The sequence below is a fragment of the Callorhinus ursinus genome, unplaced genomic scaffold, assembly GCF_003265705.2.
Source record: "Callorhinus ursinus isolate GAN/ISIS: 27379988/994484 unplaced genomic scaffold, GSC_fseal_2.0 scaffold5, whole genome shotgun sequence".
Lineage (NCBI taxonomy): Eukaryota > Metazoa > Chordata > Mammalia > Carnivora > Otariidae > Callorhinus > Callorhinus ursinus.
Window position 1 is genome coordinate 82,727,006 of NW_027397067.1, and position 13,907 is coordinate 82,740,912.

The following is a 13,907-nucleotide window of genomic DNA, read 5'->3' on the forward strand; positions in this document are numbered from 1 at the left end:
CAAGAGGAGCCTAGAATCAAGGAGACAGGCTTGTTCTAGTGTTGACTGTGCACCCAAAGTGCTGAGCATAAGGCTCTGGGTGCATCTGCCAGAGGTCAGGGGTCACGTTAGCTGAACCCAGCCATGAGTCCAGTGCTCTGTTCACATGACCAGAGAAGAGGACAGAGGATTTTCCTGGAGAAGGTGAGACTAAGCAGCTTGTTCTAGCAGCTTAGGAAGCAGCCTGGTGGGCATCCAGGGAATGGTTGGAAGCAGGGGAGCAGGGCCAAATCAGGCCCTGGCCCCAAGAGGTGGGGCAGTGGGAAGTGTAGGAGGGCTCAGGCAGGGAGAGACCCCCTCCAACCACTTCAGACCTGTCAATCCGTGGGTCTGGGCACAGCGGCACCTGTGACAGCTACATCATTTGAAGGACTCCGTGCAAATGAAAATACGGGCTCCTTGCTCAGCAGAGCATTAGCTGGGTGTGGGTCCTTCTGAACTGGGGGCCCTGAGTGAATGTACAGGTCACATGCCCAAGAGGAAATGGCAGGAGTGGACGCTGAGAAATGCAGTCACTGCCTGGTTGGGGGGCACAGGCACGAAGAAGTGGGTGGACACTCACCCGGTTGCTGCCAGTCCCCAGGTCCAGGTACCAGGAGGGGTCACCAGAGGGGCAACAGGGCCCCCAGTGCCGAGACCACGGGTGCTTGGCTCAGGGCCTGGGGTGGTCAGTTCAGGAAGAGGGGAGGACGGGGCCTCTCTGAGGGAGGGGTATAAGCGGTGGGTGCTGAGACTGCAGTGGGGGGTGGCAGAGAGGGGCCCTGCAGCGAGGTGGGGGTCTCAGGGCAGGGAGCCAGGAGGGCACCTGGGAAAGCCCCTGAGTGGTATGGGCCAGGCACCCCCACGGCCATCAGGGACCCCCTCCTCTTTCCTTCACCTCCAGACTCCCCGCCACGCTCTCTGTCAGCATTTCATGTAGCCTCCGCTCGTCCAAATTCCCTGCCGGTGGGTGGAGCAGGCGACAGGGATGGGGTCTGGGGAACTCCCCCCTCCAGCTCAACCCACTAATTTGCCCCTACCCTAGACACCTTGGAGCCTCTCCCCCAGGACGTCCAGGGCACCTGCCCCCACCCACAGCCACAGCCCTCAGCCACGTTTGCCCCTCTCCTGGCTGTGTGCCAGCGCAGGGCAGAGACACCCTGACAGCTGCTCTCCCCTCAGGCCTCCCTGAACCCCGGCGACCACAAGCTGGATGAGGAGCTGTGCCAGACACTCACGCAGCGCTATGTGAGCATCATGAACCGGCTACAAAGCCTGGGCTACAATGGGCGGGTGCACCCGGCGCTGACTGAGCAGCTCGTGAACGCCTACGGCATCCTGCGTGAGAGGCCAGAGCTGGCTGCCTCGGAAGGCGGCTCCTGCACCATGGATTTCCTGCAGCGCGTGCTGGTGGAGACGGTGCACCCCAGCATGCTCTCGGACGCACTGCTGCTACTCTCCTGCCTCAGCCAGCTGGCACAGGACGACGGCAAGCCCATGTTCATCTGGTGACACCGGCTTGCGGCCTCGGTCCGCCCCGCCCCCCACGGGGTGCAGGGCCATTAAAGCTTCCCGCAGACGCTGGCCGCTGGGCCGGACTCGGTAGTGCTGCCGCCTGGCCTCCAGGGTGCCTGGCCAGCTCCTCACTCCCCTGCACCCCTTCGATCCTGCCTGCTCTGGGGCTCCATGCCCACCCCAGGGCCCTTGGTGAGAGCCCCAAGACCGAAGCTTGGCAGCTGTTTGGCTAAGGGCGGGGGCGGGGGGGGGTCCTGTTCAAAGGTCCCAAGGCTCCCCTCACCTGGCAGTGGGAGCAGCATAAGCCCCGAGACTTGGAGGGGGAAGAGCAGGAAGCGCTGTTCCAGCAGCATTAGTGCCCGGAGCTGAAGCCTGGGCGCAGAAGGGAAGGCAGAAGTGGGAAGGAGACAGGATGTGGATGGGGGAATCCTTCCCTCTGTACTAGCTGGGAGGAGGGGAGTGGGAGAGGGGGCAGGGAGGGCTTTGGACCCTCCTTGAAGGCAAGAGGATGTTAGATGGAGGGAAGGAACCAGGAGAAAGTAGCCTCACCTAAACCTGAGCCCAGGGACAGCCCAGGGAGATGGGGCCAATTCCTAAGGCACTGCTGGCCCAGCAAGAAGGGAGCTGCTCCACAGGGCTCTGAGGCTGAGCGGGAGGGGCAGAGCCTACCTGCTGCAGGGGCGGGGCGCAGGCAGGATGGGAAAGAGATGGGGTGGGGGTGCGGGCTGTAAGACGGGACCCAGGGACACCGGCAGGGGGAACCTGTAGAATGGATGAGGGTGGGCCTGTGGACAGTGCAGGAAACCAAGCAGTGTGGGCAGGATGCTTGTCCTTGGGAGGGTGTGTGTGCGAGACGAGAGAAGGGCAGGGGGGGGGCAGCCCACAGAGTGGCCTCTGGCCCACAGGGGAACAGAAGAGGACCTGCCTGAGGAGGGGAAGGAGGCTGGAGCTGCAATGGGAGGCAGAGGGTGGGCTGAGGAGGTGGGAACCATGAGCCCAGCAGAGGAAGCTCCTGGAGCACCAGTGCGTGCCAGCCAGAGGACTCTGAGGGAACAGAGGAATCCTATCAGCAACCGGTGAGGAATATGCAGGAAGGAGAGGGTTGTGGGGTGTGCCCAGGAGCTCCCTGCCTCTCTGCCCTCCCCACTCCCAGGCCTGGGATCACCTGTTGCAGGCGCGGGTGGGCATCCTGGACGGGCGCCCCATCGTGGGCTTCCTGCACTGCACGCACTTGCATGGGCCGAGTGGTGATCAAGGGATCCTGCCAGACCCCTGGGAAAGGCAGGGAAGGACTCTCCTGGAGCTATGTAGAGATCTATAGATAGAAATCTAGCTCTGTCTGCTGAGAAGGCCCAGCATCAAGACACACCAGGAACAGGGAACACAGCCAGCACCAGATCTCGGGTTCTCAAGGGGATCAGGGATTCCTGGAGAATTGGGAGGTGGGGGGGCAGAAACCCCTCCCCCGCCGGCCAGCAGGGCTAATGGCAGCCCTGACTCAAACTACAGGGCAATTTAAGAGCCAACCAGGAGAGTCTTGGGGTCTGGCTCACAGCTCAGATTAGAAAGGTGGGGACCCAGGCAGCACCGGAAGGAGCGCGAGGCAGCACGGTCCTGGGAACCAACGGAGCAGGTGCGGGAGGGCTCCCGGGATTGGGAGCTGGTTTCCGTGTGGCTCACGTGCGGGGGAGGGGGAGGGAGCGGCGGCACAAAGCCCAACCAACGGTCCCTTACCCCCAGATTGGGAGCTCCTTGGGGTAAGGTCACAGAGCCCTCACCACGGGGGCAGGCCTCTGGGGAAGCTCTGCGGGGCGTTCAGTGGGTGGCTTGTTAGGCCGCTCAGAGTCCATCCCTCCTCTGGGGAATGTGTGTTTGAACTCAGTTGCTGGACACTGCAACCCAGGCAGATGGGTGGGGGTGGGGTAGATCCTGCAGTGGGGGCAACAGGAGGGCCCTCAAAATTCTGCGCGGGCTTGCGGGGAGGAGGGAGGGAGCTGGACGCAGCACGCACCGCACTCCCTTCACCAGCCGGCCTGCGCTAAAAAGTATCGTTCTCCACTTGGTGCAAGCTGCACCCCAGTCCAAGCTCCCGTGGGGCAGGTCTGGGGGTTCTCCCGGCGTCCTTCAGGGGAGGGCGGGGCCGGGCAAGGAGGATCTGAGGCGTGGCTGCGAAACCAGGGTCTCTTTCGCTTTCCCTTTTGTTCTTTCCAACGGCCACGGAAGATTCCGCGCGCGTGAGGGGAGCGCGACTTGTTGGGAGCGCTGGTTTCCGCCTGGGCCTGCGCCCCTACTGTCCCGGAGCACCTTCCCGGCTCCGCGCCCAGATTGCGCCACGTAACCTTGACCCGCTACTCCCCTGCAGCTCCCGCGGACGCACCGACGAATCGATTCGCACGCTGGAAGCGATTGAGTCAAAGGGGCGTCCCGAGGCCAGGAAGCCCCGTGCGCCATGCAATCCACTCCCGACTGGCCCCCAACGCCGGGTGCCCTACGGCCGTCCCCTTTCCCGCACCCTGTACTGCACGTCCTCCACCGCCTGGCCCGAGCCCTGCTCTTTCCGGCTTACTGGGCGCTGGACCGGCTGCTGGGCTGCTGGGCGCCGGTGGAGCGCCCGAGCTGCCGGAGCGCGCTGACCTCAGCCGCGTGGGCCGCGGCGGCGCTGCTGCTGCTGCTCCTGGTCGGCCTGCCCCTGGCACTGCCCAGCCTGCTGCTCTGGCTGCTCCTGCAGGCTTGGCGCCGCCCCTTCTGCTACCGGCCCCCTCCGCAGTACTGGGAGCCCCCAGCGCCCTGGCGCCCCCCAGCTGAGCCCGCGCGCTGCTTTGGCTTCCTCAGCGCCAACCTGTGTCTGCTCCCCGACGGGCTAGCGCGCTTCAACAACCTGCAGCACAGCCAGCGGCGCGCCGAGGCTATAGGCGCCACGCTTCTCGCCGGCCTGCGGCCCTCACGCTATGGGATTACGGGCTCCAGTCCGCCAGGGGCGGGGACGCCCGGTGGGGTGCTGATAGCCGCGGTGCCGGCAGGTCTGGACTTCGTGTGCCTGCAGGAGGTGTTCGACCTGCGCGCGGCGCACCGCCTCGTCAGCCGCCTAGCGCCCAATCTGGGCCCGGTGCTGTACGACGTGGGCTCCTTTGGCCTGCAGCCCGGGCCGCACCTCAAGCTGCTTGGCAGCGGGCTGCTGCTGGCCTCACGTTATCCGCTGCTGCGCGCCGCCTTCCGATCCTTCCCCCACGCACGTCGCGAGGATGCGCTGGCCTCCAAGGGACTGCTTTCCGCACAGGTACAGGCCCACCGGCCGCGGCGCTCCCTGGCCGGGGAGAGGGCTGGGCGTGGGGTCGAACCGGCGAGGGTTGCTGGGGCGGTCCACGATGTTGCAGGCGCAGGTGGGCATCCTGGACGGGCGCCCCATCGTGGGCTTCCTGCACTGCACGCACTTGCATGCGCCGAGTGGTGAGCCTAGCGGACGGGATGGTCAGCACGTGGGCAGGTGCTTCTCATCCTGGCGGCGGCGGGTCCCAACCCTCGTCTGCATCTCCGACCCCGCCCCCGCGGTTGTCCACTGCCCCAAGCATCGCGAGCCGGGTGGAGCGCCCTGGTGGGCTCACAGATCAGGGCGGGGCGGAAGGGTTGGTGGGGTGCGCATCTGGGCTCAGTCTTCCTCCCCCCACCCCCGCAGGGGACGGGCCCTTGCGCTGCAAACAGCTGACACTTCTGCTGGACTGGATGGAGCAGTTTGAAGCCGAGAGCCGCCAGAGTGGAGAAGCCGTGGCCTTCAGCGTGCTTCTGGGTGACCTAAACTTCGACAACTGTTCTTTAGGTGAGGGGGAGGCTGCGGAGGGACGGGGCCGGGCGGCCTGGCCCCGCCCCGCCCACCGAGAGCTGGCCTCTCCTCGCAGACCACGCAAAGGAGCAGGAGCACGAGCTCTTCAGCCACTTCTGGGACCCCTGCCGGCTGGGCACTCGCCGGGAGCAGCCCTGGGCCCTCGGTATGGCGCCTGGGCGGGGAGAGGTCCTAGGGAGGGCTCCGGGGCCTCGGCTTCCCCGATGACCGCCCTCCCCGCCCTCCCCCAGGCACGGTGCTGAACACCTCCACTCTGCACCACTCGGTGGCCTGCTCTCCAGAGATGCTGCGGAGGTGAGTGGCGACCTGGGGGTCAGGCACCGCCCAGGACGGAGGGGAGCCCTGGCCATGGTGACACCACCTGTCCTCAGGGCCCTGGAGCAGGAGGGAGGGCGCCACCGCTACCTGGCAGGCCCTCCCGGCAGAGGCCCGCGGGCTAAGCCCTGGCGGGGCCGGCGACTAGACTACGTCATGTACCGGGGAGTGGCCGGAGGCCCGCTGAACCCAGTAAGTGCCAGAATTCGGGGCGCTGGGCCGGCCGGGACCGAGGCGACACCTCAACCTGACTCCCTCCCCCAGGAGGTGGAGCAGGTGACTTTCAGCACCGCCCTGGCGGGGCTCACAGACCACCTGGCCGTGGGACTTCGGCTCCGAGTGTCCGCGCCCTCCTGACGCACACACGCACGCAGTCCGGGTGGAAAGACGGACACGGACACAGAGCGTGAGCCTGGCCAGTTGCCACGGGGACGGGGCGACTTCAGAGCTGTTTATTGTGGGGACCCTCCCTCACACGGCCTCCTGGGCTCTGCGGTACTCATAGACGCTGCCGCGCTCAGGGAAGGCTGGGAGCTGCTGGGGCGACCCTGGCGGCTGCGGGGCGGGGTCATCAGGGTCCCCGTAGCCCCCGCCGCCCGGTGTGTGGAGGCAGAACACGTCCTGTGGAACAGACGGGCAGGCTCAGCGCAGGCGTGCCCTCCCCGCCAGCTGCCTCCCGCTGCAGTCCCCCCGACCCCTCATCCAGAGCAGTCGGCCTGGACCACGGAGGCCCAGGGCACGCCCTCTTCCCTTAAACCAAATTAAATTCAATCTCTCCTTATCTTTGCAACTCTGCTCACCCTCTGTGGAATGCGGATCAATGAGGGGCGGGCGGGAATGGGAAAGGATGGGGCTCAGTCCTTACCCCCGGGTACACGGGCACGGACGTCTTCCCCCCCAGATTCACCGTCCGGCCGTCCTTGCGGACCAGCAGGTTTAGGCCACGGGCGCCGGGCTCGCCCCCTGCGGGAAGAGGCCAGGTGAGGCGAGCCCAGGAGCCCGGAAGGGAGAGACAGAGGAGAGAGGTTGGCGGGGAGACAGGAGGCCACAGGCCGGAGGGGGCAGGGGAGCGGGGCTGCTCACCGTGGAGGCCGTAGGGCTGGAAGGCGCGGCGCTCAGTCAGCACGGACAGCAGCGCCTCCTCGCGGAAGAGCAGCTCGCGGACGACGCCATCGCCGCCCCGGAAGCGGCCGCGGCCCCCAGACCCCAGCCTCAGCTCAAAGCGGCGCACGATGACTGGGTACCTGCACGGGCCAGGGACTCAGTGCGGCCCGCCCAGGCTCCGGGCCCCCCGCGCCGCCCCCGCTGCTCACCTGCGCTCCAGGATCTCTGGGTCGGTGATGCGCGTGTTGGTCATGTGGCTGTGCACGCCGCTGCGCCCGTGCCAGCCGGGGCCCGCGCCCGCGCCGCCGGCCACCGTCTCGTAGTAGCCCATGTGGGCATTACCCAGGGTCACATTGTTCATGCAGCCCTGGCAGGGGCAAGCAGCATTTGCGCTCGGCTGGAGGGGCATCCCCCAACAGGCCCGAGGATGCCCACCCACCCGCCGCACCTGCGAGGCAGCACAGGCCCCAAAGGCCCCTAGGATGACGTCCACCACGCGCTGTGACGTGAGCACGTTGCCGCCCACCACGGCCGCTTCAGGGGACGGGTCCAGAATGGAGCCTCTAGGAATCACCACGCGCACGGGCGCCAGGCAGCCCTGTGGGGGAGGGGCCAGCTCTCAGGTCAGTTGGGGAACACACGTGCCCCTCCCACCAGCACCCCCAGGATCAGTCGGTTGTTGGGCTGACCGCGCCCCCTGGAGCCCCCAGGATCATTCAGGCCGCGCGCTCCCGCGCACCTGGTTGAGCGGGATGTCGCGGCCCACCAGACAGCGGAGGCAGTAGATGAGGGCGGACAGCGTGATGGCCCGCGGCGCGTTCAGGTTGCCAAATACCTCAGGCCCCGTGCCGCTGAAGTCAAATACTGCACTGCCCTGTCCGTGGGGGGGAGGGGAGAGGTCAGCAGCAGCCAGGCAGCCACGCCTCTGATGCCCTCAGCCCTGCCGCTGCCACCGGCTGGACCTGACTCAGGTTGATCTGCACGCGGAGTCGGATGGGGGAGCCATCGTCCATGTGGTCCTCTGCTGACACCTCCAGGGGCAGGCCTCGGGCCTGCCGGGAGGTTCCAAAGGCCCGAAGCATGTCCCGCACGGCCAGCTCAGCGTTTGCCTAACAGACAGTATGTTCATCGGGCAGCCAGGCCGCCTTCCAGGTGGTGCGGGTGCTCCCCACCTACCCACCCGGCTGCCTGGGGGCAGGCACAGAGCTGCCCCCGCGCTCCTGCCCCCTCCGCCCACCTGAATATGGCCCATGTAGGCCTGCACCACATCCAGGCCATACTGCCCAATGAGTTCTCCCACCAGCTGGATGCCCTTCTGGTTGGCTGCCACCTGTGCACGGAGGTCTGAAAGGTTGTCGTGCAGGTTCCGAGTTCCACTACAGCCGTGAATCTTGCCTGGAGCCCGCAGGGCCTCAGTTACCGCTGGGTGGAGGAGGTCACCACTGAGCCACCCCTGAACCCCTGGGGCTGCCTGGCCCCCTGCTCCACACCTACTTCACCCCTGCTTGGCGCTGTGTGGGCCACCCCATGTTGGCCCTTCACTGGCTCCCGAGCACCCCCAAAACCCCCAGCCTCCTCCCATGTGCTTCACCTTCTCCCACACTCCAGCCCCCCAGGGCACCCTAGACCAGGACAGGCAGCTTTGCCTGTGACCTCACAGGAGCTAGGGGTTCCCCAGGGCAGGCAGGGGGTTCTTCCCTCAGCAACTCTGCTTCCGCCTTTAATTCCTCCTACCCCACCTCCCCACCCCCCACCCCCCCACCCCGCCCCACTCCCTCCTGCCCTTTCTGGGCTTCCCTCCCCCTCACAGGAGAAAAACGACTTCCCTCGACCCTCCCCCAGTCACACTGCCCCAGGGGCCCTCTGTCAACCACCGTGAAAGAGCAACCTCCAAACAAACCTGACCTAGGCCCCTATGCCCCCCAGGGAGCCCCAGAGGCCGAGGGAAAGCCTCTCTCCTCTTATCTCTGACCAAGAGATGACCTCTCCTCTCTGAGCGGTCACAGTGCGCTCAGGCTCCCTGGCCACCATGTCCTGTCTCGCGCCTGCACGTGTCCCTCCCGTGATCCCTGCCCTCTGCCCCCTGCTCCCCCACCCTGACCAAGGGAGCAGCCAGGCCTGGGTCACTCTGTTTGTGTGACAGCAGCCTGAGGCTGTTACCCCACCCTCCACCCTGCCCACTGCCACCCTCACTCGGATGCCCCCTGGGCTCCAGGGCCCCTGTACTCTCACAGCAGCTCTGAATTCTCCACTGCCCGTGTCCTGGGCCATGCTGCAAAGGCCAACCTTGATCTCCAAGCCAGTTGTCCCTACCCCCGCTTCTGCTGCCCAGCTCAAGGGCCAGCATCATCCAGGGCAACCGCGGCTGCCCCTCACTCAGCCTGGGAGGCCCACTCAGCCTGGCCTCTGGGCTGCCCTCCAACCCCCACATCCACTCTGCACATAGGCTGAGGGCTCTCACGGTGTGTAGGCAGTGTGTAGGCAGACCAGTGCAGGCCCACTAAAGCCCTTCATGGCCACCCCACTACCCAGTGACTCACCCAGGCCCAAGAAAGTTCTCTAAGGGCCTGCAGGGCCTGGCCCCCGTCCTCACTGCTTCTCTGCAGCCCTCAGACCCAGGGCAGACACAGCTCAGACTAAGCACCGTGAGCAGCGGCCTACCTTGCAACAGACTCCTCTCCCTCCTGTGCCCAGTGCCATGGGTGTCCTGGCCAGCTCCCCGCCCCCAAAATCACTGAGGCCTTCCTGGATCCAGGCAGAGTTTGCCTCCGTTCCTCTGGTCATGGCTGAGAGATGATCTGCAACCACTGTGGGGTCGCTGCCTGGCTCCCCCAGGCTCTAGGCAGGCCTGGGCCAGTAGGCTGTGTCCCAGTGTCCCCCTGCCCCGGCCTAGCTGTAAGGGGCAGCGATGTGTGCCAGCCCACCGAATCCTCCCCCCGCCAACCATCGCCCCAACCCCACCCCCACTCACCCTCCTCCTGGAAGACTCCCCCCTGGACCAGTTTGAAAGACAGAAAGACAGCACCCTCCTGCTGCAGTGTGGTGGAGTGGGGGGGCATGGAGCCTGGTGTGATGCCCCCAATGTCTGCATGATGCCCACGGCTAGCCACGTAGAACACAGGCCGAGTCTGACCCGGCCAAAACACCTGGCGGTGGAGAGCAACCATCAGCTGGATCAGCCGCCCTTGCCCCCCAGAGACACCCAGGCAGAGGTCCTCACCGGCGTGATGACTGTCAGGTCTGGCAGATGGCTGCCCCCAGCACTAGGGTGGTTGCTCAGCAGCACGTCGCCAGGGTGGAGGTCAGCCCCCAACTGCTGGATCTGAAGCCAGGAGACAGTCCCGAGTTGGAAGGGGCGGAGGTGAGGGGTGGGGTAGGGAAAGCAGAGAGGGGACCCGCCAAACCTGGAACTGCACGGTCTCCTGCATGGCGCCCAGGTGCACAGGGATGTGGGGGGCATTGGATACCAGCCCCCCATCTGGCCCGAAGAGGGCACAGGAGAAGTCCAGACGCTCCTTGATGTTGGTGGAGATGGCTGTGCGCTGCAGGATGCGGCCCATCTGCTCTGGGGGCACAGAGTGACCAGGCGCCCGCTGGCCCCACCCCACCCACAGCACAGCCCTAGATTATGTAGAACAGGAAGAGGCAGGACCTTCAAGGCCCCAAGGATGGTGGTGGCTCACCTGCACACAGTGAGGCCACAGCCAGGCCATGCCTTGCTTGTGTGAGGGGCACCCCCTTCCTCTCCATCCCTGCCTGGAGCCTCACTGAGAACCTGGAGCCCCACATCGACCCTCCAGCTTGCCCAGCACGATAAGAAATTGGTGCTGAGGCACAGGATTCAGGGCCCCCAGCAAGCCCCCAGCCTGCCCCTGCACAGATGGGTTCACTGTACTGAGCCTGTTTCCTGTCCATAGGTCCCATGGCTACCAGTGGGAGTTAGGTACTCGCACTGCCCAGGGCCCGCTGGTGCACGGCGGCCAGCCATCCCAGCACCAGGGCCACACTGCCCACCCTTCCCCTGGGTCACACTCCGCCTCTCTCTGCACACCCCCGCCAGCCACACAGCCTGCACCTCCGTCTGCCTAGTACGCACACTCCCACACGCACCCCACGGGGTACAGGGCCACTGAGGGACGGTGGCAGCCACTCACCAGCAATGCTCATGAAGCGGTGCGAGAAGATGGACAGGTGGATAGGGTCCAGCCGGGCACCCACCGTGCTTGGGGCCTCAGCCCCCACAGAGATGCGGATGTCCCCCGCCTCAGTCACCTCTGCCTGGCAGCCTGGCTCCACCAGGATGGTGCTGAGGGCAGGGGCACAAGAGGCTGGAGGCGCCAAGCCAGACCCCTCATCCCAAATAGGGACCCCACATCCCCAGGCTGGGGGACACACCAACCATAATGGGACCCCAGAGGCCTTCATATTCCTGTAGCCTTGGGCCAGAGAACCCTCCGCCAGGACCCCGAGCTCACCCGGGGCCCTGGCAGCTGTGGCCCCAGCCCTCACTCCCAGGGCCCCACCCTAGCCAGGCCTCAGCCCACCTGTTGCTGTCAATGATGAGGCAGGGCCCCAGAAGCTTGTGCCCGTAGCCCAGCTCTCCCAACAGGTATACGGGGGTTTCCTGGTACCCCCCCTCAAAGTAGCACTGGGTCATCTGAGGAGGGTGTGGGATGAGTGAGGTTCCTAGGTCCAGCTCCCTCCCTGGGTCTCCCATCCACACCTGTCCTCATGTCCCTGTGGGTGTGGATGGGCAGGCCGAGGCAGAGCCACCCACCTTGTCTACCCGGGGAGGCCCAGTCTGAGCTTTGGGGACATCCTCAAGGCGAAGGCCACTGCGGCCAGTGCCCCTCACGCGCACGTCGTCCACCACCACTGGCCGCTCAGGGATGACGAAGCCAAACTCCCTCATGTACCTGTACGTCCACCGGCCCCGAGAGAACTCTCAGGGCAAGGTGGCCAGGCTAGCAGGCCCCCGCCAGCGCTCCCAGGACACAGTGTTTGCGTACCTCTCCACAAAGGCGGCCCCGAAGTCACCGGCCCGGGGCGAGCGGGCAGTGGCTGGGTGCTGGTGGGCAGACACCATCAGGGCACAGTCAGTGCCCTGGTAGCGTAGATGCAGGAAGCTCTCGGTGCTGATCTGGGGCCTGTGGTGGTGAGGCAGGAGGGGACTCACACAGGGCCCCCGAGAGGACCTCCGTTCTGCCTCCCCCGGCACACCGGAGTCCAGCCCTCCACGGGGCCCCAGCACCATCCGGGAAATCAGGCGGTAAATCCAACTAGGGGGTGGCTGGGATGCTGCAAGCCCCCTGCCTGGCCAAGCCCACCCCAGCCCCTTGAGCCCCACCTGGGAAAGCCCTGGGCCCGCAGGGCGTCCACACACTGTTCCTCCAGGCGGCTCAGCCTCTGGTCCAGCTGCACAAAGGTCTCAGGCGTGTAAGGCAAGGAGCATGGCTCCTGTGCCTCGTGCACCACATCTGCCAGGGCCAGTCCCAGTGCCGACAACAGCCCGCTGTGCCTATGGGACAAGGGGCCTCAGCAGTGTGGGGGTGCCTCCCGAAGCCAGCCCCCCAGCCTAGGACACATGCGCCACTCCCACGCATACCTGTGAATGTGCACAGTGTCCATGCCCAGGGCCCGGGCGATGGCACAAGCATGCTGCCCACCAGCTCCCCCAAAGCAAGCCAGAATGTGGGCTGAGGGGTCATGGCCTCGTGCCTGGGAAGCCAGAAGGGGGTCAGTGGCATACCCTACCCTATCTGGCCGCCCATCCCTCCCCCCGACGGGGTTGCCTGAGTGGGAGGCGTGGGAGTGGGGAGCAGGGCTGGAGAGCAGGGCAGACATACCTGCGTGAGTGCGCGGATGGGCCGGCACATGGCCTCGTTGGCCACACGCACAAACCCCATGGCTACCTCCTCCAGGCTCAGCAGGGAGGCCGGGCAAGGTCCGTTGGTCAGGAAGCTGTTGACCTCAGTAGCCACAGCCTCCAGGGCCTTTCGGGAGGCCTCAGGGGACAGTGGCTGATCCTCTCCCGGCCCAAAAATGCAGGGGAAGGAGGCAGGCAGTAGGCGACCCAGAACCAGATTAGCATCCGTCACTGTCACGGGACCCCCTGGGAGGTGTGCAAGGTGTGGGGGTTGGGGGATGGAGATGGGGTCCGGGACTGGACAGCAGGGGTGGGGTGGGCCCAGGCAGCCCGGGAAGGGGCCCGGTGGGGCAGATACCTTCTCTTACCCTTGCGGTAGCAGGCAGGCCCAGGGTGGGCTCCTGCAGACTCCGGCCCCACCACAAAGAGGCCGGACCTGGGAGAGGGGCGACTGGCCTTAGAGGCGCGTTGGGAGGCAGGGCTAGGGGACCCCAGCCCAGGTGCAGGCTGACCTGAAGAAGAGGCGGGAGCCCCCACCAGCTGCCACTGTGTTGATGTCCAGCTGGGGGGCCTGGAGGGTGACACCAGCCGTGCTGGCCTCAAAGACATGCTCAAACTCCCCAGCATAGCGGCTCACGTCGGTGGATGTGCCTGGTGGGGGGCAGGGGTATGAGGACCCCACTCACAGACCTGGATGCCCGGCACCGCCCGGCCCTGCGGCTGAGACTCCTCCTGACCCCACCCTTCAGCCTTCACACCTCCCATGTCAAAGCCAATGACAGGCTGGCCGCCTTCCACCCGGTAGGTGGTGGCTGAGTAGCCAACAACACCCCCAGCAGGTCCAGACAGCACAGCGCGGGAGCCACTGAAGGAATCCATGGGTGCCAGGCCACCATCAGAGCGCATGAACAGCACCTGCACGTCCTGAGGGCAAGCAGGTGGACAGTGAGGGGCTGGCCGCCACAGGGTGGGGGTGGCTGGGAGAAGGCAGGCGGGGGGGGGGGGCTCACCTTGAGCTGGCCCTGGAAGCCACGGCGGAAACCCTGCACGTAACGCTGTATGGTGGGCGTCAGGTAGGCGTCGGCACAGGCCGTGTGCCCCCGGGGCACGATGCGCACCATGGGCATGGCCTCCGAGGACAGTGATACGTGTGTGAAGCCCAGCTCCTGGGCCAGTGCGCCCACCTGCTGCTCGTGCTGGGCCCACCTGTTACAAGGACCCAGTGGTACACTGCCTCCTGCCCACAGCCTC

The 13,907-nt window shown here is 66.0% G+C and overlaps 3 protein-coding genes across 9 annotated transcripts in view; 2 read left to right on the plus strand and 1 right to left on the minus strand.

Annotated features, from left to right (window-relative positions):
• SPATC1 (spermatogenesis and centriole associated 1) overlaps positions 1-3,980 on the plus strand; it is a 23,227-nt gene extending 19,247 nt beyond the window's left edge. The window contains exons 6-7 of the mRNA XM_025871304.2: positions 1,201-1,725; positions 3,896-3,980. Coding sequence (XP_025727089.2) covers positions 1,201-1,530 — 330 coding nt within the window. The 3' untranslated portion in view covers positions 1,531-1,725; positions 3,896-3,980. The remainder of the gene's footprint in view (positions 1-1,200; positions 1,726-3,895) is intronic.
• Positions 3,507-6,467, plus strand: LOC112823470 (sphingomyelin phosphodiesterase 5). Its single transcript, XM_025871303.2, has 7 exons — positions 3,507-4,810; positions 4,908-4,980; positions 5,207-5,347; positions 5,427-5,516; positions 5,602-5,665; positions 5,743-5,878; positions 5,951-6,467. The coding sequence occupies exons 1-7, from the start codon at positions 3,983-3,985 to the stop codon at positions 6,041-6,043; spliced, it is 1,425 nt and encodes a 474-aa protein (XP_025727088.1). The 5' UTR covers positions 3,507-3,982; the 3' UTR covers positions 6,044-6,467.
• The window catches only part of LOC112823469 (5-oxoprolinase), a 26,538-nt gene continuing 18,723 nt past the window's right edge, over positions 6,093-13,907 (minus strand). For 6 of the 7 annotated variants that reach the window (XM_073893369.1, XM_025871298.2, XM_025871299.2 and 3 more), the window contains 22 exons: positions 13,667-13,862; positions 13,415-13,580; positions 13,169-13,307; positions 13,025-13,092; positions 12,637-12,902; positions 12,396-12,508; positions 12,138-12,308; positions 11,800-11,937; positions 11,568-11,706; positions 11,335-11,447; positions 10,945-11,096; positions 10,195-10,355; positions 10,011-10,112; positions 9,762-9,936; positions 8,028-8,212; positions 7,753-7,899; positions 7,530-7,664; positions 7,239-7,388; positions 7,000-7,157; positions 6,770-6,930; positions 6,552-6,649; positions 6,093-6,307 (listed from right to left, as the gene is read on the minus strand). In XM_073893369.1, the coding sequence (XP_073749470.1) occupies positions 6,158-6,307; positions 6,552-6,649; positions 6,770-6,930; positions 7,000-7,157; positions 7,239-7,388; positions 7,530-7,664; positions 7,753-7,899; positions 8,028-8,212; positions 9,762-9,936; positions 10,011-10,112; positions 10,195-10,355; positions 10,945-11,096; positions 11,335-11,447; positions 11,568-11,706; positions 11,800-11,937; positions 12,138-12,308; positions 12,396-12,508; positions 12,637-12,902; positions 13,025-13,092; positions 13,169-13,307; positions 13,415-13,580; positions 13,667-13,862 (3,283 nt within the window). In that variant the 3' untranslated portion in view covers positions 6,093-6,157. The remainder of the gene's footprint in view (positions 6,308-6,551; positions 6,650-6,769; positions 6,931-6,999; positions 7,158-7,238; positions 7,389-7,529; positions 7,665-7,752; positions 7,900-8,027; positions 8,213-9,761; positions 9,937-10,010; positions 10,113-10,194; positions 10,356-10,944; positions 11,097-11,334; positions 11,448-11,567; positions 11,707-11,799; positions 11,938-12,137; positions 12,309-12,395; positions 12,509-12,636; positions 12,903-13,024; positions 13,093-13,168; positions 13,308-13,414; positions 13,581-13,666; positions 13,863-13,907) is intronic. The other variant, XM_073893370.1, reaches the window with a different exon arrangement.